Below are 27,462 nucleotides of genomic sequence, written 5' to 3'. Positions count from 1 at the left end.
ACAAACCATGCTGGAACCTGTGGTTGGACACTGGGCCAAACTTTGTCCTAATAAAAAAGCCAAAACTGGGCAGACAGCTGTCAATATGGTTGTGGGATGTTCTAGCGGTGCTAGCACCTCAAGAGCAACTCGCTGGTATGTATCTATACAACCCGAACTCCTGACTATTTACGAACCATATGATTGGTTGATTGACACTGGAGCGAATGTGCATGTTTGTGTTGATAAATCTCTCTTTGTGTCTTATCAGGCCATCAGTGGAAGGACAGTAAGCATGGGGAACTCCAGTACATCTGAAGTATTTGGGATGGGAAGCGTGGACTTGAAAGTTCCTTCAGGGCGCATTCTATCGCTAAAAAGAGTTCATCATGTACCCACTGTCAGAAGAAATATCATTAGTAGTTCTGTAATAGTTAGGGAGAGATATGAATTGGTTTTTAAATTTAATAAAGTTGTAATTCAGCAATTTGGTATTTTTGTCGGTAAAGGCTATTTAGACGATGGCTTGTTCAAAGTTCGAGTTGATATTAATAAAATTGATATTTCTGATTCTATTATATTGAATGTGGAATCTTCTACTCTGTGGTATAGTAGGTTAGGTCATTTAAATCAAAATTCGATCAAACAAATGATGAATTTGAATTTAATTCCTAGTCAAAATATTGAATGAAACAATAAATGCCAAGTTTGTGTAGAAGCTAAATAAGTTAGGAAACCCTATCAGTCAATTGAAAGGAATTCGAAAAACTTGATTTAGTTCATACTGATATTTGTGAGTTTTAGATAAATTTATTTTATTTAAAAATGAAGCAGAAATCCAAACTGGTAAGAAACTTAAAAGACTAAGGTCTGATAGAGGAGGAGAGTATGAGTCGAGTAAGTTCAACGAATATTGTCAAACTTTTGGCATTGTTTATGAAGAGACTCCTCCATATTCCCCTTCGTCTAATGGAATAGCTGAACGAAAGAATAGAACATAAAAGACATGATTAACAGTCTCCTACTAACCTCTAGGTTACCAAAGTATTTTTTGGGAGAGGCTTTGAATATGGCTTGCCATATTCTGAATAGAGTCCCTCTGAAACACAATACAAGTACTCCTTTCGAATTGTGGAAAGGTAGGAAACAAGCCTCAAATACTTTCGAGTGTGGGGGTGCCTAGAAAAAGTGCTAGTCCCATAACACAAACGAAAGAAATTGGGTCCTAAGATGGTTGATGCTGTGTTCTTGGGCTATGTGGAGACAAGTTATACCCTAATATTTCTGGTTATTAAATCAGAAATTCCAAGCATTGAGGTCAACACAATAGTTGAACTTCGTGATGCAGTAACTTCAAATATTTCGCCTGATGATTCACTTGCCTCCACATCTATTCCTGAACATGTAGAAAAGATGTCAAATGTAGGGGTTAGCCCTAGTAGTTCTAATCAGACTCATGAGAAGTCAGATGAACCTAGACGGAGTAAAAGAGCTAGGATTGTCAAGAATTTTGAAAGTGACTTTGTCACTTATGACGTCGAGGATGATCCGATAACTTTCAAAGATGCTATGGCTTCTGAAGAAGCCAAGCAGTGGAAAGAAGTTGCCAAAAGTGAGATGGACTCCATTGTTTCCAATGGAACGTGGGTGCTAGTCGATCTCCCTCCGAGGTGTACTACTATTGGGTAAGTGGATCTTTAAAATGAAACTGAAGCCTGATGGGACCATAGATAAGTTTAAAGTTAGATTGGTGGCTAAAGGGTTTAAAAAAAAGGAGGGAATAAAATATTTCGATACCTATTCTCCGGTAGCTCGATTGACTACAAATCCAGGTGTTTATAGCACTTGCTTCGGTGTATAATCTCCCGATTCATCAGATGGATGTGAAAACAACCTTCTTGTATGGTGAACTCGAGGAACAAATTTACATGGATCAGCCTGAGGGTTTTGTAGCTCATGGTAACGAGCATAAAGTTTGTAAACTTCTTAAGTCTCTATATGGATTTAAACAAGCACCTAAACAGTGGCATGAAAAGTTTGATAAAACTATTCTTGCGTTTGGCTTCACTGTAAATGAGAATGATAAATGTATATACTGCATGGTTAAAGGAGATAAAATGATAATTCTATACCTGTATGTAGATTATTCTGTTAATAGGATCATGTCTAAATAATATTACCGAAATCAAGTTATTTTTGAAAAATAAGTTTGAAATGAAGGATATGGGTGAGGCTAATGTGATTCTTAGCATCAAGTTGACTCGTTCAACTGATGGAATAGTCATTTCTCAATCTCATTATGTTGAGAAGATAATTGAGAAATTTGATTATCAAAACAGTAGAATTGCTAAAACACCATATGATCCTTCTGTAGCTTTATTAAAAAATGAAAGTGGTGTTTCAGTTGCACAGCTAACGTATTCCCAAATTATTGGGAGCTTACAGTATCTGGCAAATGACACGAGACCGGATATATCCTTTTCTACCTCTAAGCTGGCTAGATACACTAGTTGTCTTGACAAAACCCATTGGAGTGCTTTGAATAGAGTACTACGGTACCTAAAGGGCACCGTGTCACTGGCTATACATTATGAAAAATTCCCTGCTGTTCTTGAGGGATATAATGATGCTAGCTAGATAGCCAAAAACTTTCGGAGTAATGGGTGTTCAGGATATGTGTTTACCTTAGGTGGGGGCGCAGTCTCCTGAAAGTCTGCAAAATAGACTTTGGTAACCCGGTCTACGTTTGAAGCCGAGTTATGTGCGTTAGATACGACTGGTACCGAGGTAGAATGGCTATTTGGGTTGTTATCACAACTTTCCATTACAAGTCAGCCTCTTCCACCGATTGCTGTACATTGTGATCCAAACCACAATATCAATGTGAGGAGTCATAAATACAATCAAAAGACCAAACGACACATCCAAGTTAGACTGAAGTCTATAAGGGCATAGTGTCAGACAGAGTAATTGGCATTGACTTTGTGGGAACAAAGGACAATTTGGCTGATCCTTTGACGAAAGGATTGAATCTGTCACATGTTTATAAGTCCAGATTGGGGATGGGACTAAAAACCCATGAGTGATGTATCTACGGCGGAAACCCAACCTTTTGAGTGGAGATCCGACAAAGAAGGTTCAATGTGGTATCAACAAGTCGTAAGGGTATGTCAGAGCACCAAACAGACTGATACTTTGTATCTGGAGTCCGTCCCCTGAAATTTTGGAAGGTGCTGCTACTGCAAGTATAGTAAGAGTTTATCTCTAAATGGGGTCAAGTTTTATAAGACGAGATGCTAGCAGTGCATCCCTGGAGACGCCCAACTAAGTGAATGTCGTTGTTTGACCGCAACTAAGGAATTGGGTTATTCCTGAAAGCATTCATGAACAGGATCAGGACACATGCCTAAGTGTCAACCCTAAAGATCAACACAAAGCTGGTGGCTTGTTGTTACTGACAGACGTTATCACACTCACAGGCTTAAATTCAAGGCTTAGTTCCATTTGACCTGGTGATAACTAGCGTCAGATAACTTAGACAGTGGTTCAAATCGAAAGGTACCATTGTTGAAAGCAAGTCATGGAAACTTGAGTTCAAATCTATGAGTTTGTGGGGGATTGTTGGGATTTTTTTTTTTTTTTTTTTTGTGGAAACCCATAGAATTGAAGATACATTTCTATTGCCAACATCCATTTTCATTTGCCTTGAAAAGCATTCAATTCAATATTGAATGTAATGAAACAGTTTTTCAAAATCAGCCTCAAATTGCAATTGGATGAGATGAAACAACAATTTTTGTTCAAAATCAGCTTTCGGTTCTGGATGGGGATTCATGGCCATTAATTTTGTCTTCATTGTTGTTTTTAATTACTGAATTTTTTAAGCCTATATAAAGGCTTGTCTCTTCAACCACACCACAAACAACAAACTCACACTTTGAGTTTTCTCTCCCTCTCTCTCTTCGGATTCTATATTTTGTTAAAAATTTGAGCTATAAAGTTTTGATTACGAGCTTCTGAGTGTTTGATCGAGGTGTTCTTCAGTATAGTGCTAAAATCGAAAGAACTGTAACCGTCTTATCCTGGGAGAAATTACGTTGAACCCGATACACTTCTGATACGGGGCGTATATTTTCTTCAAGGCAAGCAGTAATTTTGCGATTCGGTTAAATTAACGACTTTAATTTGACTGAGAATTTTTACGATACAATTCTCGTTGTAATTTTTCGATTTGAATTTCTTGTCATAAATAGCATTTGTAATTGCTTTATGTATTTGTTCCAACGTGGCTTTAATTGCTTTTAATTTCTAAATTTGATTGTAATATTTCAAAACATCGTTTCGATTGTTTGAAACCAAAAATTTTTCAAACATATTGCAGTGCCTGTCCTATGGCCAAGCAACACAGACTCCCCTTCACCAACAACATTCATTCTGAGCATATCCTAGACCTTATACACATTGATCTACAGGGATCTTATCACTTACCCACTCTAACTAGATGTAGTTACTTTCTTACTATTGTAGACGACTTCAGTCAAGCTACACGAACTTTTCTTCTTAAATACAAATCCCATGTTCATCAAACCTTAGCAAACTTCCTCACTTTGGTCAAAACACAATTCCAGATCGTGCACTGATAGTCATTATCTACAATTTTAAAAAATATTAACATTCAAAGCACATAATTGTATTTGATTATTGATAAAATGATGTTATTTCGTAAAAGTCATAAAATTTGCATTAATGTCCAAATTTGTCCTGAAATTACATTAGGCTATATTTTGTGAATTGCATAAAAATATGGTAAAAAAGTTTATTATTGTTGTGAAGGCTATCATTATTTAAAAATATATAGTTCCCATTGTGCACATATACTGTAGCACCCCCTACTCGCTACATCTAATCATTTCTATTTCATCCTTTCTTTAATCAAAATTCATTCTATAAGTAATTCTATTTCAATCAGTAAAATAAATTCTAATTTATCAATATAATATTATATGTCACAAAAGATAATATATACCACCAAAAGTAATATTTACCCTCACTACACGTTCTCGTGTACATAACCTCAAGAAAAATCATACCACAACTTTTAAACACAAATCCCGACAAAAGACCAGAATATTTACAACCCAATAATTAAAAACTTTGGCTTTAGAAGTCACGGCTGACCCACCTAATAAAGACGACGGCACCGCTCAAAGTCAATGTGGCTAGTCAGTGTGACCTATCTCCTGAAAAGTACGTGGCAAGGAATGAGCTGCCTACTCAATAAGTATAGCTGATCAGTTTATATATATATACACAAACAAAGATTCACGTACATGCAGTCACATCGACTAACAGTCATTATCAATAGCAACAACAAATATAAGCAGTAATACCTATTCACAATTATAAATCAATCTATGACACAATATTCAACATTATCGTTTATTAGTTAAGGGCCCCACTTACTCTAATTGGTATACATCAGTTAATGGTTTCGCCGGCCATCATCATATCATATACAGCACAGGATACCCGTTGTTTGATATCCCCACACTCTTTTACTTCAGCTGTGTAGCAATATAGCACAGGACATCACAACAAACATGGTACCCCCACACCACCCCAGTGTGTAGCTAACAAGCACAGGATATTCCCTGCTGCCCCGGAATACCCCGGTACCCTACGCGCCATGGTACCTAGCTTAATTCACATATTTTTCATATCTCAATATCAATCACATTTTCATAAACCATTGACTGTGTTTCCAACTAGGTAAGCATCATCTTTTATTTCCATTCACAATCGTCATTCTATTCCTTATAATAATCACTTTCTCAATAACAACTCCCAATTAGATTTCATCAACAATCAATTATATGATTATCACATAATCATATCCCGCATATCTCTACATTACCATCACATACCACATAGTAACAATTTCCCCGATATTCAAATAATCCACAACTAATTATGTAAACAATCAATATACGAAAGCCACGTATAATAATATAAAGCCAAGTCCATGATCGCATCCAAGAAACCAATATATATAATATATACAATACTACACACACACACATATATATATATAAATCCAATTAGCTATACTTACCTTAAATCCCAAAATACTTCGACTCACGAGGGACTGCTCAACCCTCTACTTTGTCGTCACGTCCTATAACAAAATGTTATACGTATAATCAACATATATATAGAATATCATAAACTCTAAATAACCTATTATATAATGTTCGTACATTTCTATCAATCTTTTAATATTCAATTTATATTAAAGTCCAACCCCCTGTTCCATTTCTTTCAAATAACTACCTTTTCTAAGCTCCTCAAATATATATTTAATTTATCAATAAATTCATAAGAATTCATTTAATCAAACCCCTTATATATCCATAAGTATCATTTTTAATAACATTCGTAAATTATATTACCATTGAAACCTCATTTTCCTCTTTAATAACATAATATTTCTAAAATATAACTTCCGAAGTATTTTTACGAATTTTCTGTCAATTTACCGTTGCTATACAATTTAATTAAGCAACAATACATAGAATTACATATTTGGTTAATCATTCCGATGAATTGTATAGATTAACTATAAGGATAATTAAATCTAACAAATCAAATAATTTAATTGCCCAACTATATCATTTTTATAGCAATTGTGATATTTAATTTGACACTAATTTAAATAGCCAAAATTATAAAATACTCCGATTAAATAGTTCACCGCTCAATATAATCAACATTTAATAAATGAACTAATTAAATAATATAATTATTTAAATTATTAAAGATTAAACTCTAAAATCCGTACCTCTGTTTTCCGAATGTGTGTGCGTCGGTGTGTGTAAATGTGGGTGTGTGTGTTAATATGTAATTTCTCTTTCAATTCACATACTTATATATATATGTTTAATAATTGGTGAGGCGGTGCCAGCACATGCCACTGCCCACCTTTTTTTCTTTTTTTTTTTTTATATATATATTATACTTTTAATTACCATTGTGTCCTTCCTAATTTCCTAATTAGTATAATTTACTTTCAAATATTATAATAAACTCCAATTTAATCCGTTCAAGTGTTATTATATTCCAAATTCAATCTATAATTTATTTACTAATTAAATTTAAATTTCTAATAATTACCAATTAGTCTCCCAATTACGTGAAAAATTCTATGGACGTTACATATACAAACCGGTCAATCAATTTCTTTTTTTTTAAAACCTGATTCATGATTAGTTAGAAAAGAAGACAAATGTTTCCATGAACTTCCAGCATTATACAATAAAACCGAATCCCTCAAGGATGAACAACCTCCACAGTGTACTCAAGAACAGCATCACCATTAGTGGTGTTCAAGGAATATGTCTTGACCAAAACAAACCCCCTGGCCAGCCTGAACCGCCCTCTGCCTCCAACCACAGCCAGTTCCCGATGATTCTCCGTTATCGGATTCCTGGAAAACACACTGAGTGAACTCCCTTTAAACTTCCCACTTGTAAAACCAAGATCAATATACAAGACCAAAGTCAAGTCCTTGTCCTGGCTCGATGAAACGTATATTCCTCGTGCGTTGCCAAGGACTTTTTTGAGGTTATCTCAGGCCCTTCCGTGAGTAGATCATCAATGGCGAAAGTGGAGCCAAAAGGTGTCGGTCCGTCCTCTTTTTTAGTGGTGTTTGGACCAGCTATCTGCACTGCACTTGGTTTGTTTCCACTTGGAATGTCATGAACGTAGAAGCGAAGATGAGTTCTCTTTTCCTGAACTGACTCATACGGCCGGCTTTCGGAGTAGTCCATACGCTAAGTACTAATATCCATGCCACGAGTACAACCTTCTCCATTTCTCTGCTTTTATCAAGCAGTTTCTTTTAAGTTTTTTTTTAAGGTTATTTTTTCCTATAATTAAAATTTTGTCTTATAACCAATTTATTCATAAAACATACAACACATATACAATCAATTTAATACATAGAACATGTGAAAAATCCAGAGACCCCCCTTGTGATAATAGGAATGTTCAAAAACCCCCCTATGAAAATTAAAGTATCAAATACACCCCCTATGATATAAAATAAAGTTCAAAAAACCCCCTCCGTACAAAAATTGGGCCACACGCGCTTTGACTGCGATTTTTCTATAAAAATATACTTTTTTTTGACATTTTTGCCCTTCTCTCACATTTAACATATAATATTATATATATGTATTTAAGAATTAAATATTATTTTAGCCACGACTCATGAGACCACGAATGGGTGAAAGTAGCATCCACACCATATTGTTGTGGATGGAAGGCTTGGATTTAATCAAATCATTTGAATTTCAATTTATTATGGCCCTAATATTTAACTTGGACCATCCAAGTGAGAGTTAAGTTTTGCTATAACAGAGACCTCATCATTATAAGATCTTGCACGCATCAATTTTAATCATTGAGTATAAACAGATACATTCCAAACACATCATACTCCAAATATTAAAATACACACCACATGCAGAAACAAGCCTAGCACGGCCCTGTTGGATGATCACAAGCCACATTTTGACCCATTGAGCCTGCAGTGAGTCTATAGTCAATCCAGCGTATGACCCTGACTATTACAAAATAGTAACCCATTATCATTCTAATGGGCCTTCCTCTTTGTTCTTCCATCGTGAGTTCCGCCGAGCACCGTCCAATAGGCCTAGGCCTTCATCTCTTTGGAAGCTTATATTTATTCAAAATAAATAAACCCCACATTCCTAACTAAACTCATTATAATTTAAATTGAAAACCCAATCAAAAGTCGGGGGAGTACAAAAGGAGGAAAAAAGCAAGCCTTATTATTTCAAGGACAAAAAGCGAAAAAAGGAATTAAAACAAAGAGGCACGCAGGCCTCACCCAACATAATATTAAACCATGCATTCAGCCAATGGGTTCCGTGATCATCGCCATTGTTTATCCAATAAACAATAATTAACACATTTATATCAAATATAAACATGTTATACAAATGAATACAATTCATGTATTTGACAATAGATATCCAATATCTAACACCAAAAATATAGTTAAATGCAGAAAATAAGGTACTAATAACGCAATTAAACAATGAATATCAATCAACATCCAATTTATATTTTTTTTTGTTTGCTTGAAAATCATTTCCAAATTAATATAAGGCACAATTTAATTTTAGAAAAATTTAAGTTAACCAAAATTAAAATTAGTCAGAACAAATAATTTCAGAAAAATTGCAGAAAATATGAAAATTCAATTTTTGGGAAAAACGACACCAAAAGGCCTAGCAGTTTGGACAACAAACGGCCGTCTGCTGCTGCCCGCGCTCCCCAGCCGGCACGCACGCTAGCGGGCGCGCGCATGCCATTGCCATACAACTCCATTTTTTAATTTTTTTTTTGAATTTATACAATTAAAAAATGAAATAAAATCATTCATAAATCCAATTTTCAAAAAATGCATAGATATTCATAATTTAAAAGCAAAATTAATACGTATTTTCTAAACATATAATCATGCTACAAAATCATAAAACATGCTTTCCAAAAGCATATTAAACAAGTTGTTCATGCTCAATTCATAATAACATGTTAATCCTTAAATCACAACACCGAATCGGGCTCTAATACCACTGAAAGAATCGGTATGACCCGTAAACGCGGCAGAAGCGTGAAATGAAAAAATTATTAAAAATGAATCAAAATGATTTTCCCTTTGAAATTCCCGGGCGTTTGGTGTTTGTCAAAAGCATAATAATGAGCAAATGAACATGCTAGGCAAGTGGCTATAGGATGAAACAAAAAGCGTAGAAACAAAACATGGAACTTTACCTTTTGTTTTTATAGTTGATCAGCTATGCGCGTTGTTTCATTTACGTTCTCCCGTTCACTTTAGGATCCAAATTAGAATCCCTCTAATTTGTCCAAACCACACTAAGAATTAGATATAGTTCTTTTTCTATTGTTAGATAGCACAAAGAACAAGAAGAAAAACAACTCCAAAATAACACTATTGATTAGTGGTTTTGGAATGTCTTATGTTCTAAATTGAATCCAATTCAATATAGAACAAAATGGAGAAATTTTTGAAGAGAAAAGAGAGCAAATTTTCATGACTTAGGTGTTGGTTATGCATGATATGTATGTAGTTTTGTATATTACATACAATTGAATTCAAAATTCAATAACCACCAAGTTTGCCACCAAGACAATCTATACATACATGCATATAACGTTCAACCATGATGAAATAACCACTCCATTATCTTGATCATGGTGAGGAGTTTCAACTGCTTCTTAACTTGCTCCAACTACCGTCAAATGGGGTTGTACTTCAAGTATGGACCGGGCTTGATTTAATCAAATTAAATTAAGCCTAATAAAAGTTCATTGAACAATAATTAATCGAACGCCCAAAAACTTCAAGGGTACACCCCTTGGATTCGTTAAATTTTGCATTTAAAATTTTGCTATTATGCGTTTTATTTGTCAATCCCGCAAGAGCTTTCCCAGGCCGTACCACAGATCCCTTCAAGTGGTATCAGAGACCTGTTCGATGTAGGGGCCGATGGTTATGTGTTAACATGCTTTTTACGGCTTTAGAAGCATGTTTCTATCGCTTTTCGTTTATTGGTTATATGATGAAATTGGCTCATTCATTTTTTGCATTTATGGATGTTTAAAGCATGTGAAAAATTTAAAATTTTTTAGGGTTTATGCTTTATTTTGCTATTTTAAATTAAACACAAAAAAGAAAGAAAATTGCAGCATGAACTGTTGTTGTTGGTGCATAGTGCTCACACGGCCAGGCCCGCACCCAGGCAAGGGAGCCTGCGCATAGCCTGGGCCGACACGCACACTACGAACGTAGTAGACAGGGCGGGCGCGCAGGCATCAACGTCAGCACGCACTGCAGGGCAGACAACCGATGGTGGGTTATTTTTCGCCGTTTTTCAAAAATTTGATTTTCTTGAAATTTTCTTTATTATTAATTATGTTGTTCTTTTTCATTTTTTGATAAAATTGAATTTTTCCAAAAATATTAAAATTGCATAACTAATTAGATTTATTATATGCATTGGATGCACATATTTTCTATTATCTTTTAATTGGAAATTAAGAATATGTGCTTTCTTTGTATAATTTATTTTCTAATATTGGATATCATGAATTATTGTATTACATAAGATGTATACTTTGAAATGTATTAGTGGATGATCACGAAGCCCACGACCTTTTGTATGTTTATTGGTTGGAATACTATCTTCTCTCTCCCTCTCGTTTTTAGGCTTGCAATAATAAGACTTGCTATCTTCCTCCTAATGTACTTCCCCCGATTTCTGGTCGGGGTTTCTTTTTAAATATAATGAGAGTAGTATAGGAAATTTTTGTGAGGTTTTTATTTTTAAGCAAGCCTAGGGAGAAGAAGGTCCATGGAGGATGAGGCCCACGAAAAAATTACAAGGCCCATCTATATGTTGATGGGTAAAATATTTTGTAGTAACATAGGACCACCTTACTGACCATAAACTCACTGCGGGCTTAGTGGGTCATATAAGTTGGGCTTCATGATCATCCATCCATACATTTCAAAGTATACATCTCATGTAATACAACAATTCATGATATCCAATTCACAAAATAAATTATACGAAGAAAATATAGGTTCGTAATTTACAATTAACGGACGGTAGAAAATTTGTGCATCCAATGCACATAATAAATCTAATTAATTATACAACTTAAAATTTTTTAGAAAAATCAAATTTTATAAAAAATTAAAAAAATGCATAATTAATAATAAAAAAATTCAAAAAACCAAATTTTCAAAAAACTATAAAAAAGGACTCGGCCGTCGCTCAGCGTGGAGGGAAAGAGTTGGGAGGGAAAAAGTTTGTTGGGAACTGAGCAGTTTCTTGCTGCCTTGCTGGCCTCTTCTGCTTCTCCTCAACCCCTCGCCTTCCACCCGTTCCTTTTTCTGTCGCTCAATCGCACGAATCGAAGTACAAAGCTCTCCCCACTACTCCACTCCTCCCACTTCTCTTCTGAAAATGAGGCCCCAGCGTCTGAGTTTCAGTGGAGATGGAGAAGGAGAAGACGAAGAAGATAAGCAACAAACTACTCACGAGGCAGACGAAGAAACCGATTCTGACTCAGACTCCAAAAGCGAAGAAGAGGAAAGCACAGCAGCAGTGCCTCCGAAGAAGACCAAGTTGAATCCACCGCGTGAAGAAGAAGGACCCGTATCTGGAAAAGAGGAGTCGGAGTGCTCTTCCCCATCTTCGTCTTCGTCCAATTTCATCATCATGCCTGCCGCAAAACCTAGCGTGAAGAACACCCCTTTCTCTAAGATATTCTCCGAAGAGGATGAAATAGCTCTGCTTAAAGGCCTCGCCGTTTTCTGGGCTGACGGGAGGAACAACAAGTGGACCGAGTTTTACAACTTCATCAAGGACAATCTCCAGCATCAGTTTACCAGAACTCAGGTGTCTGAGGAGATTCGTAGGCTCAAGGGCAAGTTTGAGAACAATTTTAAAAAAGCTCGCGCCAATGGGGACTGGCTTGATTTGTTGGACGCCCATGAATCCGCTGTGTTTGATGTGTCGAAGACACTGTGGGGAGAAGATAAATGCGAAGCTGGGGACAAACATGCTGAAAAAGAAAAGGAGACACCACAAAAGGGAGACAGAAGCAGATTCCAAAAGAAGAGAAAACGGGCTGGGAAAGAGCATGATGCAGACAAAGAGATAATGAAGAACCAAAAAAAAACGGGGAAGATTGACAAAGAGGAGTTTGCTTCTGCGTACCCACTCGTGGCATTGTCTTTGAATGAAAATGGATATCCCAACTTCATCAAGGAGAAATTCCTTTTGATTGGCAGAGAGAAGTTACAGGAGCTGGAAGAGAAGTGGAGGGATGTGAAAGCTGCAGAGCTTAGCCTGGAGCTTAAAAGGATTGATTTGATTAGGAGGGACTTGCACAATCTACTCTGAAGCAAATGAAGGATTTAAGAGACTTTTGGCTTTTGAACAGGTATAACATACTGTTGCTGTCCATCTTAGTGTTAGTTTTTAGTTGTTTCTGAATGTTGATATCAGTTATATATGCTGTTTTGTTGAGTTGATGTCTGTTTTTGTGGAAAATTAGATTTGATGGAGTCCTTTTTATGTCTTTGACAGAGTTCTTGTCTTCGAAATTTTAAAGCAGGTCTTCAGATTATTACATAAATTAGGTGCACTTGCCTGTTTGCACAATGAAGTCTTCATGTCATAACTAATAAAAGAGAATCAAGTCACAAGTTAGGAAGCAGATAAAATATTTGCTTCATAGGCAGCACAGCTGCACTTAGAATGCACAAATACTATGGCTAAGAATGTCATAAAGAATTCTTAACGAGTTCCCAAGGATGGAGAAAGGGCTAATGCTTCAGTCATACTAGATTATGATCCCAGGTTTACCAAACTACCTTTGGCTTATTAGTTCAGATAAGATTCCAATCTAATATTTCAGAGACAGGAAAAGGTTAAATGGTTAGACAAAAATTTTAGTTTGTTGTTGCATAAGCCACAAACATATGGCCGGTTCTCTTTTTCCCCTTGGCTAAAATCATTAAGGGTGTATTTGGATAGAGAGATTTGGATTTGAAGTAAGCATTTGGAGAATGGATTTCATGACAATATTATTAGGATGCGAATGCAATCTAATAGATAAGATCTATGGATACCAAGTTTAAACAAGCAGGTTACAAGCAGAACACAGGAGAAGTACATTAAGATGTTTGCATTCATATTCCTTTCATTAATTATGTTTTTATACAATGCATTGTCTCACATTCTAATCATGAAATATGGCATTGGAAGTCTCTAGTCTTGAATGATTACTCTTGCGGTAATTTCATGGCCCCAACATCCTTACTATAAATCCCATCTTGCTGCTGCTGCTCGCCCAAAGAGAAAATGAAGAAAAATAGTGTAACTAAATAAGAAAAATAAAGAGAAGGGCAGGGGAACAAGAAGTTAAAGAATGAAACAGTTACATCCCAGAAACATGTTTTTAGAGAATCGGATGCATTAGCCAACCAATTGTTCTAATGAAAAAGTGAAAAAGAAAGACAGAGTAGAAATCAGAGAATATGTTCTTCGGAGAAGCCGTATTTGACTTAGGAAAAAGGCAGTATTAGATGATAAAAAAAAACAATTGCGATTTTTTTCTGTTTTCTGATATGTAGACAAATAGATATTTCGAGACATTGTTGTCTATTATTACATCAAGTTTTTGATTCCTTTTGAATGTCTAATTAGCCAATTAAGAACTGAACTTGGGCATGACTGCTTTACAAGCATGCAAAATCCAGCTTGGATTAATGAAAATTTGGTGATACCAAAGCTCAGCTAAATCTTTTTATAAATGACCTATGCTATCCAAATAATCCACTCTTTAAAATGGATGAACCGGTTCTGACATAATGGAGATTTCTTATAATAGCTATATTTTACTATGTTGTATTGAAAAAGGAATACTTAATTAATGTTTGATCGAGAAATTGAAGAAATAAGCTCCGTAAGTTTAAGACTTATAAAACGCTAACTTTAACCATAGCTGAGCGAATAGAGATTTCCTCTGTAGTCTTAGTAGTTCTTAGCTGTTAGATGGCAACGTATCCTTCCATAAAAGGATCTATGGGAATTTGACATCAATTTGTTGTTTCAATTAATGTTTCAATTTGGTGTTTTCATAATGTCAATTCTAAATCACCTAGTGGTCCTAGACATGCACCATCCTCCAAGTTTTGTATCTAATAACAAGTAAGCATTTTTCAAGTGGTTATGTATCATTTGCAATTTCTATTTTGTATCTAACCTTTTAGCATTTACATGTTCTTTTTGTGCCTTATTCAAGTGGACCAACCATTACGAAGGATGGTAAACAATGTCACATTGTCAAACTTGAACACTGCAATGCAATCTGAACAACTCAAGGATAAGGGGAAGAGAAAGAAGTAGACAAAACAGGGCACTTGTTTTTGTGTAGGATGTGAATTTTTATCATGACTAGCCAACATGAATATGTTGCCGTTTTGTAAAGCGAGAAAGATACTTGTTTGATGATTTGTTTTGCCACATTACAAATGTTGTGGATGTTTTGTACATGATGTGCTCTGTTTGGACAGATGACAAATTAAGAAACGTGTGAATGTTAACAACTTTTGTATAAATTATAATTCTAAATATCAATTAAGTTGGCACTTTTGACTGAATTGCAACTCTTTTGCTTCTTTTTTTTTTCTGTCAGAGATAAAGAGAATAAATGGGGGAAAAATTGCAATTTTGGTCCCACTAGATAGATACTGTTGTAATTTTGGTCCCACACATTACGGGTTCAGCAATTTTGATCCCCCAGAAAGAAAAACTTTTGCACTTTTAGTCCTAACCCTGTTTAAACTGTTATGTGAGGGATGAAAACCCACGTTTGAAAGGTCAAAGGTGGTTTTTCATGGTTTGAAACTCACTAGACTTTTTGAAGGGAATTATATCCTATTATGTCACAATTTGAATGCATCTCACGATAAAATGACAAGTTTCTCCTCTAAATTTTGCAAAAAGATAAGTTGCCCAGTTATGAAAGATAAAAAAAAATGTCTCTGCAATAAAATAAGCTGCACACTTGTGATAAATAAGAAAAATAAGGGTAAATTACATCAACAGTCCTTTAAGTTTGACATAATTACAAATACATTTCTATTAAATCAAAAATTATATTTACCCTCCTTGAGGTTTGTCCCATCTAAGATTTAACTCCACCGATAGGTTTTCGGTGAATTTATTACATATTATACCCAAAATATCCCTAATAAAATGTTTGACTATTATTTGACCAATTTTGAGACAAAAATGCCATTTGGACCAAATTATAATATTTTAAAATATTAAACGAGTTAAATGTTATGATATCACATATTTTTTACTTAAATGTAATATTTTATTTTTTCTTTGCTAACCTAGCTATTTTTTGTCCATTGCAGGGATTATCTTATATATTAGGGTGAAGTAAATCCACACCTTTTGATATTTAGTATAATTACAAATACATCCTTGTTAGGTAGGAAATTACATTATCCTCCTTGAGATTTGTAAAACATTAAAATGCTTGCAAAAAAAAATCTGCAATACGACGACACCCTTCATTTATCTGGCAAAAAAATTAATAAATTTTTAGAAAAGACTAAAAATTCCTTAAACAAAACTTCATTACACTAGAAAAAAAAAGGCGGAATTTGGGGCGGGTTTAGGAACAATTTTTTTTTTCTTTTGTATTTGCGAGCGGTTTTTGTATCTGAGGCTGACGATCCTCCATCAACTTCTGAAATGTCTCCAGCAAAACAAACAAAATTATTAGTTCTTTAACCAAAAATTAATTTTTTTTTAAAAAATAATATTAATAATCTACTTGCCGCCACCTCCGCTTCCCTCGGCCTGCTCTAGCCGTCATCCTCCTTTTTTTTTCCTTATAGCACCTTTCAAATAACTGTATCTACTTGGGCAGCCGACCGAACTCCGCCTTCTGTAGAAGAAAAAATAGTTAGCATCTTATTTATAAAATAATACTATTTACTTATCAACGTCCCCTTCCTCGGTACACAATCGAGGACGCCGTAGGGTTCGCCGTCCGATTCACCTGATTCTTTGTGGACTCCTGCTAGAAGTCCTTGTTGGCCTAGTACGCCTGGAGCTGGAGCCAGACCTCGTTGGCCAACCAGAGTGGCTTGACCAGGCTGGACCTGGCGACGGAAAATGTATTTCGAATGTACATTTCGGCCCATGTGTGTAAGACTTGGAATATGGACTCGTCATCACAGTCTCACTAGTAGGTCATCTACAATAATAAAATTAAACAAAACATTAGTAAAATTTATTAAACAATTTAGATTATTAGATAATACCAAATCAAATTTAAATTTGATTACCTTCATACTCTCGAACCAGAAATTTTAGTGCTCTAGCAGCACCTGCCTCCGATATGGCCATGGGTGGAGAAAGTGTCCCCAAATGACTGCATTGATGTGCTCGTGGAAGCGGTGGTCAGACGTGAAAGGACATGTTAATTAGATATTTTCAAGATAAAATAATACTAAAAGAATTTGATAAATAAATTTACCTCGCGCCATCGAGGTTGATGTATTAGCGCGCTGATGGGGGGGGGGCCTGCTGGTGGTGGTGGTGGTGGAGCAGCCACTGGTATGGCAGACTGTTGTATTGTGTCATCAGCTACCGGTGCAGATTGCTGTATTGTCCAACATCATCTGAAGTCTGAGAGGCTGAGGATGGTGTGGTCGTGTCAGGTGGTGGGGGTGGTCGAAGGACTGCTTCCCTTACCTAATTATCTGATGGTGCTACTGGAAGTGGCGGGCCATGACCGCGGCCACTACCACGACCATGACAATGTTATTATTGAAATTATATATTGGTCAAATTTTGTGATTATTTATATTATGATGTAAAAATTATGTTATTGGGAATATTGTGCTAATGTCATGTAAAAAATAATATTACATCAATAAGCCTAATTATACAATAAATTGCACATCTCTACAACAAGTTTCACAAAAAAATTTCGCAATATGATACAATACACACAAGAATTGCATAAATTTACATAATAATTTCATAAATTACTCAACTATACAATTAATTTTGAAAGATTACACAAATTACACAAGACTTACAGAAAAATATTATAATTTCAGAAAAAATAGATTATAATTAATTTCAATGTGATATGTATTTCTATAATTGCAGAAATTACATAAAAGTAATTTTTTTACAAAACTTTTTCAAAAATCACCAAATTTTTTTTAAAAAATAGAAAATCATGAAAATTGTTAAAATTACAGAAAATTGTTAAATTTTAAAAAAAATTAAATATTTTTAAAATTACCAAAAATTATTACAATTTTTAATAATTATAGAAAATTATTAAAATTACAAAAAGTTGTGATTTTTTTAAAATTTCAGAAATGTATTAAAATTTTAAAAAATCACATAAAATTATTAGAAATATTAATAGAAAATACAGAATTTTTTTGAAAATCTCAAATAATTAAGAAAATTTTTTGAATTCTTTTTAAAAATTATAGAAGGAAAATAAAATTTTGCTAAGTGTTGTATATGTATTGACTTTTGGAACGGGCTCTTGAACGAGTATTTTTTGAAAAACCATTCCAAATAACCAAAACAACGTCGTTTCAGTTGACGAGCATTGATCAAGTTTTCTTGGTTCATTTAGGAACGGCTGGTCGATGTGTTCCTACGATCGTTCCTAGAAACAAAAACGATGTCGTTTAGTCCAAACATGACGTTGTTTTAGAGCATTTTTAACAAAATCGTTCCTATTTTTTAAAAAACCGTTCTTAATTTTGTGCCAAAACTATTCTCCCTAAAAAGTCAGAAAAATAAAAAATATAAGAAAAATCATTCCAAACAAGTTAATGATCATAAAAAGTAGACCATAAATTAATTAAGGCCATTAAAAACATGTAATGCTTTGAATTAAATTGATACATATTCAGAAGATCAAGTACATTTGTATATATAAGATTGTTAGTCTTACATAGATGTAAATAGCATCTTATACTATTGTCTTGAATCGCCTAATCAGATCATTAAAATTCTTATAAGACCATTGGATATTATTAAATCGATAAAATACTACATTCGATGAAGTTTTGGACATTTTGGTTATACGGCTACTGAGTTATCGTATTTTATACACAACCATCAAGGTCAAAAGCAATGCAACTATCCATGAGAACATGTGATTTTAGATCAGACCACTAGATATATTCACACATGAAAAGTATTGTTATACGTTTAAGTTTGAAATTAATCAGAGTCCCGGAATTTGAGATATCATAATTGAAAAGTGAATGAGGAATCTATGGACATATTCAGGAACGGTATTGGAACCATTTTTCTAAGATCATTTTAGGAATGGACATTTCATACATTTAGGCAAGATTTTATTTAAATTCAACTTAGGAACGGTTAATTATTTAAAAATCGTTCCTAAGTTTGATTTTCCCTCCACTTTTCATTTGGTGCAAAATTAAATTTTTTGGAACTGATTTTGGAACGGTTAAAATAAATTGACCGTTCCTATATTTTGATTTTTTCTCCTTTTTTATTTAGGATATTGTAATGTATTTAGGAACATATTTATTAAAGTCTGTTCAAAGTTGGAACGATATTTGGAATGGTACTTTGAATATTGGACCGTTCCTAAATAGAAAAATAGGGGAAATGACAGATTTAGTCCCATAGGATAAGGTAGATCTCACTTTCGGTCCCTTGCTTTTTGGGGCCAACAGTTTTAGTCCATTAACTTTATGAAATTAACACATTTAGTCCCATTTCATCTCGAAATTGTAAAAGAACACCCAGCTTGCAAAATGGTATCAGAGCCTAGGTTTATTGAAGAAATATATGATTATATTACATTTTGATATTATCCACTAATGGAGGAAACTTTTCAAGATAATATGGAACCGAACGAAAGTTCGAGTTACTGTGAAAACAGGGAATATTTCCAGACTCTGGAAATACAAAGAAGAGAATTTCTCATGGAAATTTTTGACAAATGTGACAATGGTCCCAAGAGGATTGACCCGAAGCTTCTCACGCCAGAGGAAAAACAAGAATGGCTGAGAAATTTCGAAGTTCGACAAGTACTACCAGGAAATGCAGTGAGACGTCTACATTCCACTGAAGTCCATGGTAGAATCCCAGCCAGGAGAAACGGAACGGGTAAATTCCTACATAATTTCAGTTCAAAAAAATTATGACTGATTGGAAAGAACTCGAGCCAGACACATCAAAGATTTCCCAAGATCTGAGGGAGATACAAAAGACGGTTCAAGACTATGGACATAGGTTAATACATATACCTATGAAAATGGAATCTTTGAGCCAAAAGGTGGACAAGGTCCTTAAGATCCTTCCCGATCTACACAAGGGTCTCACAGATTTGAAGGCCGAAATCACACATCTGAAGAAAAACCAACGAGAGAACCCTGAGACCTCTAGATCCAGACAGGAGAGAATCAGGGACGCCCTCGGAACAGTACCTCTTCTACACCAGAAGGGGAAGGCTACGGAGATTCCAAAGCCAAGGTCAAGAGAAGATCTGATCATTGCATCTATCAGATCTATAAAATAATGGAGATAACAAGAGCAGATCTTTCAGATCTACAAGAACTAGCGGAATCCTTTTCCCAACTTGGGATTGTGGATTTAGTCAATATCCAAACAAATGAGATCACTCCAGCACTACCACCACCGGAAGGAAGTACATGTTCTAATGATCCTCCACAAGATCAACCGATGAGGGAGAGTGCGGATTTCCACACTAATGCCACACCAACATTTGTGGGAACCAGATTAAAGGGAAATTCAGGAAGAAATCCAAAAAGAGTGCCGGAGAATACACCTTGGGCAAGGACCATGCTCCAGCCCTTACATCCATACGGCGCTATACTAAATCTGGATATTATCGATTTTCAAAATACCGAGAAATTGATAGACGAATGGGTTGCAGCAATCAAGATAGCAGCAACTACCCTGGAGCTCGACAAAGAAAATTTCATAAAGCTTGTAGAATTGAGCTTGGAGGGATCTGTAAAAATCGGATGGGATAATACCCCAGAAGATACCAAAGCCAGCATCCGGAGATTTGAAAGGCGCGATAGCTGACCGGCTAGGAAGGCTTATCAAGATACACTTCATCGGAGATGGATATTTCGAAGGAAGTAGGGCAGAAAAAGCTAGGGAAGATGCACAAGCTCTTTTCAGCATCGAATTAAGAAGTATTTGCGCAGTAGATGAATATATCTATTGGTTCCGCAAGTATTTCTTCCAAAGTGGAGTAGCAACAGAAGTAGCAGCTCTAATGTTCTTCGCAAAAATATGCAGTCCATGGAGGGAAATGTTGATCCAATCATACAAAGTACCTGAAGGACAGCTGGATTCAGTGGCGCGAAGAATGTCTTTCCTTAAAGACAAGTTGAAGGATTGGTGTTATCAAGCATCCGTCCAGAAGAACATGAAAAGACTGAGAGGTAAAATTAAACGAACCCCTCTCTGTTGTGATAACAATGATTTTCCAACTATTATAGGAGAATCAAGTGAGCCAAAGAAAAGGAAGAAGCAGAATAGTGACTCCTACACTAGGAGTTCCAGAAGAACCTTTTCCCGACGGAGATCATGGTGGTCCAAGTCCAAAGCCAGAACATATAAAGCTGGACAAAGAACAGGACCAACAAGGGCTTCATCCCAAGGATCTAGACGAACAGATGCAAGATCCACCGGAAGTGCCCCTACAAGAAGAACTTTCAGACGGGCCCATACCCGAGCCAATGAAAGTTTTAAAGATTGCAATTGCTGGACTTGCGGAGCAAAAGGACATATATCTCCCGATTGTCCGCAGAAACGTGGTGAATTAAGAAAATTTGAAGCCACGGATGACATCCTAGATGCCGTTTACTATGGTGACTTGGTACCCATCTACCAATTCGAAGATCTTCCTTCAGACGAAAGCGTCTATGAGGAGGAAATAGAGACTGATTCGGATGGATTTTCAACCGAGTCAGAATAACTACAATGAAGGAGATAGGCTTCAAACCTCCGAAAGCCTATCAGGATTCTTTTTCAGAATGACGGTGTCAAACAAAACCATGGAAAAAATCATTCGGCAAGATTCCAACCTCAGCCCATATGATGGATTTAGGATTGGAGGAATTGGGAAAGTACTGAACCAGATAGGACTAAACCAAAGGAAGCATCACATAATCTACAAAGTAAGTTCAGGTGAGTTTGTTATACCTATGGAACTTACTGGTAATGTGATGGAAATGCAGTTAATTCCTAAAGAAGAAATTCTTGAAGAATTGAGTAAGCTTAGAGAAGAACTTACTATGAAATGGATTCACATAGGAACTATTGAAGTAGTAATAAAAGCAACTTTTAAGGAAGGTATTGATTCAGAAATACATTTATCAATAATGGATAGAAGAATCAATAACTTAAGAGATGGTTGTCTTGGAACAATGATAGGTAACTTGTATGCAGGAAAACTAATGTTTGACATTCATCCTAGGATTGCATACAACCTAGCAGACCAAGATTTTAGTAGAGTCTTAACCATTCATCAAGATTTTAAAAGAAAAGATCTAATGAGAGAAGGAAATAGACCGTATTCTATAACTTATAGAATTGCATATGCCCTTTCCAATACGCATCATTCAGATTTGTTTCTTAGGAAAGAGTATATTGAGATTCCTAGAATTTTCAAGGAGTTCGCTAAGGTCATGACACCAGATCCTATTAGGATACCTAGAATAGGTGGTGTTGATATCATCATAAAAGATCACCCAGTTTTAGATAAAACACTTAGCTCTAGAACTGATTTCAGTAGTCGAATGTCCTTTTCGGAAGATAGGATTACAGGCTATAAAGGAAAGGAGAAAGAATTATTAAAAGCTTTAACTCCTCAAGAGATTAGGGTAGATAACGTAAAACTTAGATGCCCTGAAGGATGAAAAGAAATACAAGTTATATTTGACATCACTAAGAAAGAGAATTTTTTCCTTTGTGATGACTTATATTATTTGCAGCAACCTGTTGTTAGAAGATATGAAGGCATGATAGAAATAGTAGGTCATGAAATTTTAGTTGCAGGTGTTGCAGGAAGAGAAAATGGGAGTATGATTTTGGGGTTAAGTTTCCTCGAAGATCATAAACCATAGGGAAGAAAAGGTAACGGAATGGAATTCAGTCTTGATGGTGTCACCATAAGGATTGAATGACAAGTCCTTTTTCTATGTACATATATGTTGGTATGTTATATGATCAATATAAGACGGAGTATTTTGCAGCTTATATTGATTCAGGATCAGGTATTTGCACGGCAAAACCTAGAGTTTTTCCTAAGGAAGCAAGGGAAACTTTACCCGTCATTGCCGGAAGGGATTTTTCACAAAAAATCCTGATACTCAATAAGGGAATACGAGAAGCCAAGATCATGATTGGAGGAGCATTTGGATCACCCTGGTTTAGGGTAAAAACACCTCCTATTTACTTTCATGATACAGGAGCCGATATCTTGCTAGGTAACAATTTCATTCAAACATTTGCAAGATATATGCAGGATAATCAAAGGAATCTGTTAATCTTTACTACTAACTGTGGTAGTGAGATACAGGTATTGCAAAGAGAAAAGGCATTCAACAGGATAATGCCAATAAATTTTCGCAGCAAACGTGGTGATTTTGATGCCAAATTAACTCATCCAAAAATGCAGGATAAGAGGAAATTTGGTAAGATCCTTTTGTCTTTCAGGCAACATGGACTCATAGACAGCGATAGCTCCTATAAGGAATCCGAGGAGGAAATCCTAAATCTTAAAGAAGCACTACTAGGAATGAAAGCACTCGACATCAGCGAAGAAAGCAGGCTTTCTCTTGAGAATGTCAAGAGGCTTATTCAGAGGAATTTCAGTGAAAATCCTCTGGCTTGGTGGGATAGGAACAAGATCGAAACTACTCTTAAGGTCAAAGACGAATGCAAATACGAGTATGTTCGATACAAGCCTATCCAGATGAACATGGAGGATAAGAAGGATATGCAGATGATAATCAAAGAGCATATCAGTCTTGGACTCATTGAACCTGGAATCTCTACCTACAGTAGCCCTGGATTTTTGGTAAGAAACCATGGCGAGATCAAGAGAGGTAAACCCAGGTTGGTTATTAACTATCAAGGTATTAATAAGATATTAGAATTTGATGGTTATTACATTCCTAGTAGAGAACATTTAATTGATTGCATTAAAGGAGCAAAAGTGTTTTCTAAATTCGATTGCAAATCTGGGTTTTATCAGATTAAGATGGAGAATGAATCAAAGAAATTTACTGCGTTTTCCACACCACAGGAACAATATATCTGGAATGTGCTTCCAATGTGTTTAGCTAATGCACCCCAGATATTTCAAAGAAAAATGGATAATCTTTTCAAAGATTATTTTGAGTTCATGTTTGTCTATATTGACGACATACTAATTGCATCCAAAAATATGAAAGAGCATATTAAACATCATGAAATATTTTCCGATGCATGCTATAAAGAAGGTTTAGTACTTTCTGAAAAGAAAGCCACTATTGCAGTCAATAAGATTGAATTTTTAGGAATCCTTATTGACGAAGCAGGGATTGAGTTGCAGGACCATATTGTGGAAAAAATCTGCAATTTCCGAGATGTACTCAAAGACAAGAAGCAATTACAAAGCTTCTTGGGAGTTGTTAATTTTGCAGGAATCTTCATTAAGGATCTTGCAAGATACAGAAAGGATTTCCGACCACTCTTGAAAGAAACGGAGAGTTCAAAGTGGAAATGGAAAGAAATCCACACCAAAAGGGTTCGTGAGCTAAAACAAGTTTGCAGTAACCTTCCAAAGCTTGCTATACCGCAAGACGGGGATCAATTGGTAGTCTACACAGATGCCAATGATTACAGATGGGCAGCAGTACTCATGAAGAAGACAACTACAGGGGAGGAACCCTGTAGATATACCGGAGGGTTGTTCTCAGAACAACAAGCCAAAGTTTGGCACATAAACGAGAAAGAATTCTTTGCGGTTTGGAAGGCTTTCAAAAAATGGCCTTTATTTTTACTTGCTAAAGAATTCACTTTAAAAGTTGATAATACTAATGTTAAGGCTTTCTTAAAGAATAAATTAGAATAAAAAATAGAGAAAACTCGTATTATCAGATGGCAAGCTGAATGCCAATATTATTGTTATAATATTGTCGTCATAAAATCTCATGAAAATGTTCTTGCAGATTTCCTGACAAGAGATGGAGGCATCTCAAGCAAACTCCATCATGCTGAGACTGAGGCACCTCCGGGAAAACCTCGAGGAGCTTGACAGAAAGTTCGGACAACTAGCAGTCAATGCCCAAGTTGCCGGACAAATCCAAAGAGCTGATCTAGACATAGTTCAGGTCGCAATAAGAAGTTCCCTACTAGCATCCACTTCGCTATGGAACGACCTACGAGAACCAATTCGGAAGGCGTCACCTTCGGGGATGACTCACGAGTTGAGGGAGCATGACCAAAAACATGCCTTTAGAGTACAGGGCTCTACACCTGTAGCGTCGGATTCAAGTACCGATTGCACAAGGCCATTACCAGACTTTGGTGAAACGACAACAATTGAATCACAGGAAGTGCAAACTCCTGTAGGTTCAAGTCAACCCAGCACCTCAGGGGTTAAAGAGGGAGAGATTAGCCTTAGGCCAATGACAGGCACCTCTAAGGCTAATACTAATGAAGTAATATCTTCTTCTGCTTGGCAGGATTATCAGCGTATGTGGGAAAAATTAATTTCCCGCAAAGGAGTCAATCCAGGCAAGACCATTATCGAAACGTCCGGAAAATATAACAGAGTCTGGATGTTAGAAGGGTCTAAACCAGAAGATGTCAGAGAATGGTATGATTTTGCAGCCCTTGCTTCAGTTCATACTATGTCACCGAGTTTTCCGGAACTCTCGAAACTTCCGGAGTGGATTAGTGGGGCGGTCTTTGATTCATGGCAAAGCAACCCCCACTTGAAAAGAGGCGATGTTCTGGAGATAAAATTTGTTTCAGTAGCTCCAGAAACTGCAGGAAAGGGGTCTCATCCAGCATTCCATTTCATGAAGCTGCAGAGGCCAGATATGGTAGCTTTCAACAAAATCAAAGCTGCCTTAGGAGAAGCTCCCTTGGTATCAGCCATTAGCGAAGATAGTATCTCTACCAGGAGAGTTTGGGGACTATGGGTCTGTCTCACAGAGATGGACAAAGTCAAGTATCCATTCAAGATTTTCTCAAACAAAGTGAATGGATCATTCCTGTTAAATTCCATGACAGGAAAAAGCACGGAGTTTGCTGAAAGCCTATTCGAAAAGAAGAGGATGTTAATCTGAGAAAATAAGCTGCCGGCAACCGAAGCCACAAGGATGAAGACGTGCAATATGTTGCATGTTGGGCAATGGCATAACCATTTGTGCCCTTGCTGCGAGAAACAAGAAAAGTCCCTGTTCGGGACAAAGATTCGGGTTACGAAAAATAAACCCGAACCGGACCAAGATAAGAGAAAGAGAAAAATTTTTACCAAGAGAAGTAAAAGTTAAACGATGTAAAAAATCAAGAAGATAAGACTGTCGGCAGAAAATAATAAAAGCCAACAGTCAGCCAAGCAGCCAACTGGAGATCATGTGACCGACAAACCATTATGACAGACAGCTGGAAATCACAAGGCGATGACGAACGCAATGACGTCATCATAAAAACAAGTTTGGAGTCCGAATTTGAAGTCCGCGGACGCCTATAAATAAAGATGCAAGGAAGCAGAAGGCGATCATCAGAAAACTTCTCCTACTCTTCAAAGCATTAGATTTCTGAGTCATTTTTCTGTAATATTTCAAATTTTCAGTTTATGGGGGTTTCCCCAACAAGTCAAGTCCTCTACACCATGAGAGGCTAAATACTTGTTTCCTCCAACGGAGGAATAATATCTATGTAATATTTCCTATATTTCTTCAATAAAAGATAGGCTTTTGTTCAGCTTGTTATCCAAAATTCTATTAAGTTGGAATCCCTTTCACGCCCTAAGGTAGGAAACGAAATAGGGCTGTGCTGTTTTGTTACTGAAGGAGCCAATTTCCTGCGAACCATCTGCTGCGGTAGTGTGGTTGGAAGAAGTCCATAAAATCGAGGACTTGGAGTACCCGGAAACAAAGCGGTCAAAACAAGGTATGAATTTATGGGGTTTTAATTTATTTCGGAAGCATGTTGGGCCTATTCCTAAGCATGAGGGGTAAATACAAATTACAAAAGAAAGGTGATTATAGGATCAACAGTGTTAAAATCTGGAAACCAGGGGACCATAACTGTCGACCATGAAAAGCGTGGGACTAGAAGTGATAATGGCCTTATCTAACGGGACCAAAAATGCAATTTTGCCAGAAAAATATTATTTTTTATTCTTAAAAACAATTTTTTATTTTGCAAATTGTCCACAAAATTAGCTGGTCAACTATTTTTACAAATTACTATCGGTAATTTTCTAATATTTGTAATTTTTTATCGATAAAATACAATGATGACCTACAATCCGTGCGGTTGGGCCTAAAATACACAATATTTTTTAGAAAACGCTGAACTCTCAATCATAATTATGGTCTTCTTCAATCTTATAATCCTCGTCAAATAGAGAGAAAATAAGAAGAATGGAAGAAGATAGTGAGATTAAATGGAAAGGGAGGAACACATATAGGAAACATTGAAATGGTCTTTGAAATGGCTATTGGAACACATATTTAGTTGTTAAAAAGATAGCTATTAATTTAGATTTTGCAACTGTCAC

At 35.9% G+C, this 27,462-nt stretch overlaps 1 protein-coding gene, 1 long non-coding RNA gene and 1 pseudogene across 2 annotated transcripts; 1 reads left to right on the top strand and 2 right to left on the bottom strand.

Annotated features, from left to right (window-relative positions):
- Positions 1-4,990: 4,990 nt before the first annotated feature.
- On the bottom strand, positions 4,991-6,877 carry LOC148788419 (uncharacterized). Its single transcript, XR_016065324.1, has 3 exons — positions 6,818-6,877; positions 6,092-6,154; positions 4,991-5,219 (listed from the first exon to the last, which is right to left on the bottom strand). It is a non-coding gene; the product is annotated as an uncharacterized LOC148788419 (long non-coding RNA).
- Positions 6,878-7,305: 428 nt separating this feature from the next.
- On the bottom strand, positions 7,306-7,849 carry LOC105160150 (dirigent protein 4 pseudogene; annotated as a pseudogene).
- Positions 7,850-11,879: 4,030 nt separating this feature from the next.
- Positions 11,880-13,179, top strand: LOC105160149 (STOREKEEPER protein-like). Its single transcript, XM_011077413.2, has one exon. The coding sequence runs from the start codon at positions 12,060-12,062 to the stop codon at positions 12,999-13,001; it is 942 nt and encodes a 313-aa protein (XP_011075715.2). The 5' UTR covers positions 11,880-12,059; the 3' UTR covers positions 13,002-13,179.
- The last annotated feature ends 14,283 nt before the right edge of the window (positions 13,180-27,462 follow it).

The sequence above is a fragment of the Sesamum indicum genome, linkage group LG4, assembly GCF_026168435.1.
Source record: "Sesamum indicum cultivar Baizhima isolate 11 linkage group LG4, ASM2616843v1, whole genome shotgun sequence".
Taxonomy (NCBI): Eukaryota; Viridiplantae; Streptophyta; class Magnoliopsida; order Lamiales; family Pedaliaceae; genus Sesamum; species Sesamum indicum.
The sequence above is the reverse complement of the archived record's forward strand: the minus strand, read 5'-3'. Positions and strand labels throughout refer to the sequence as shown.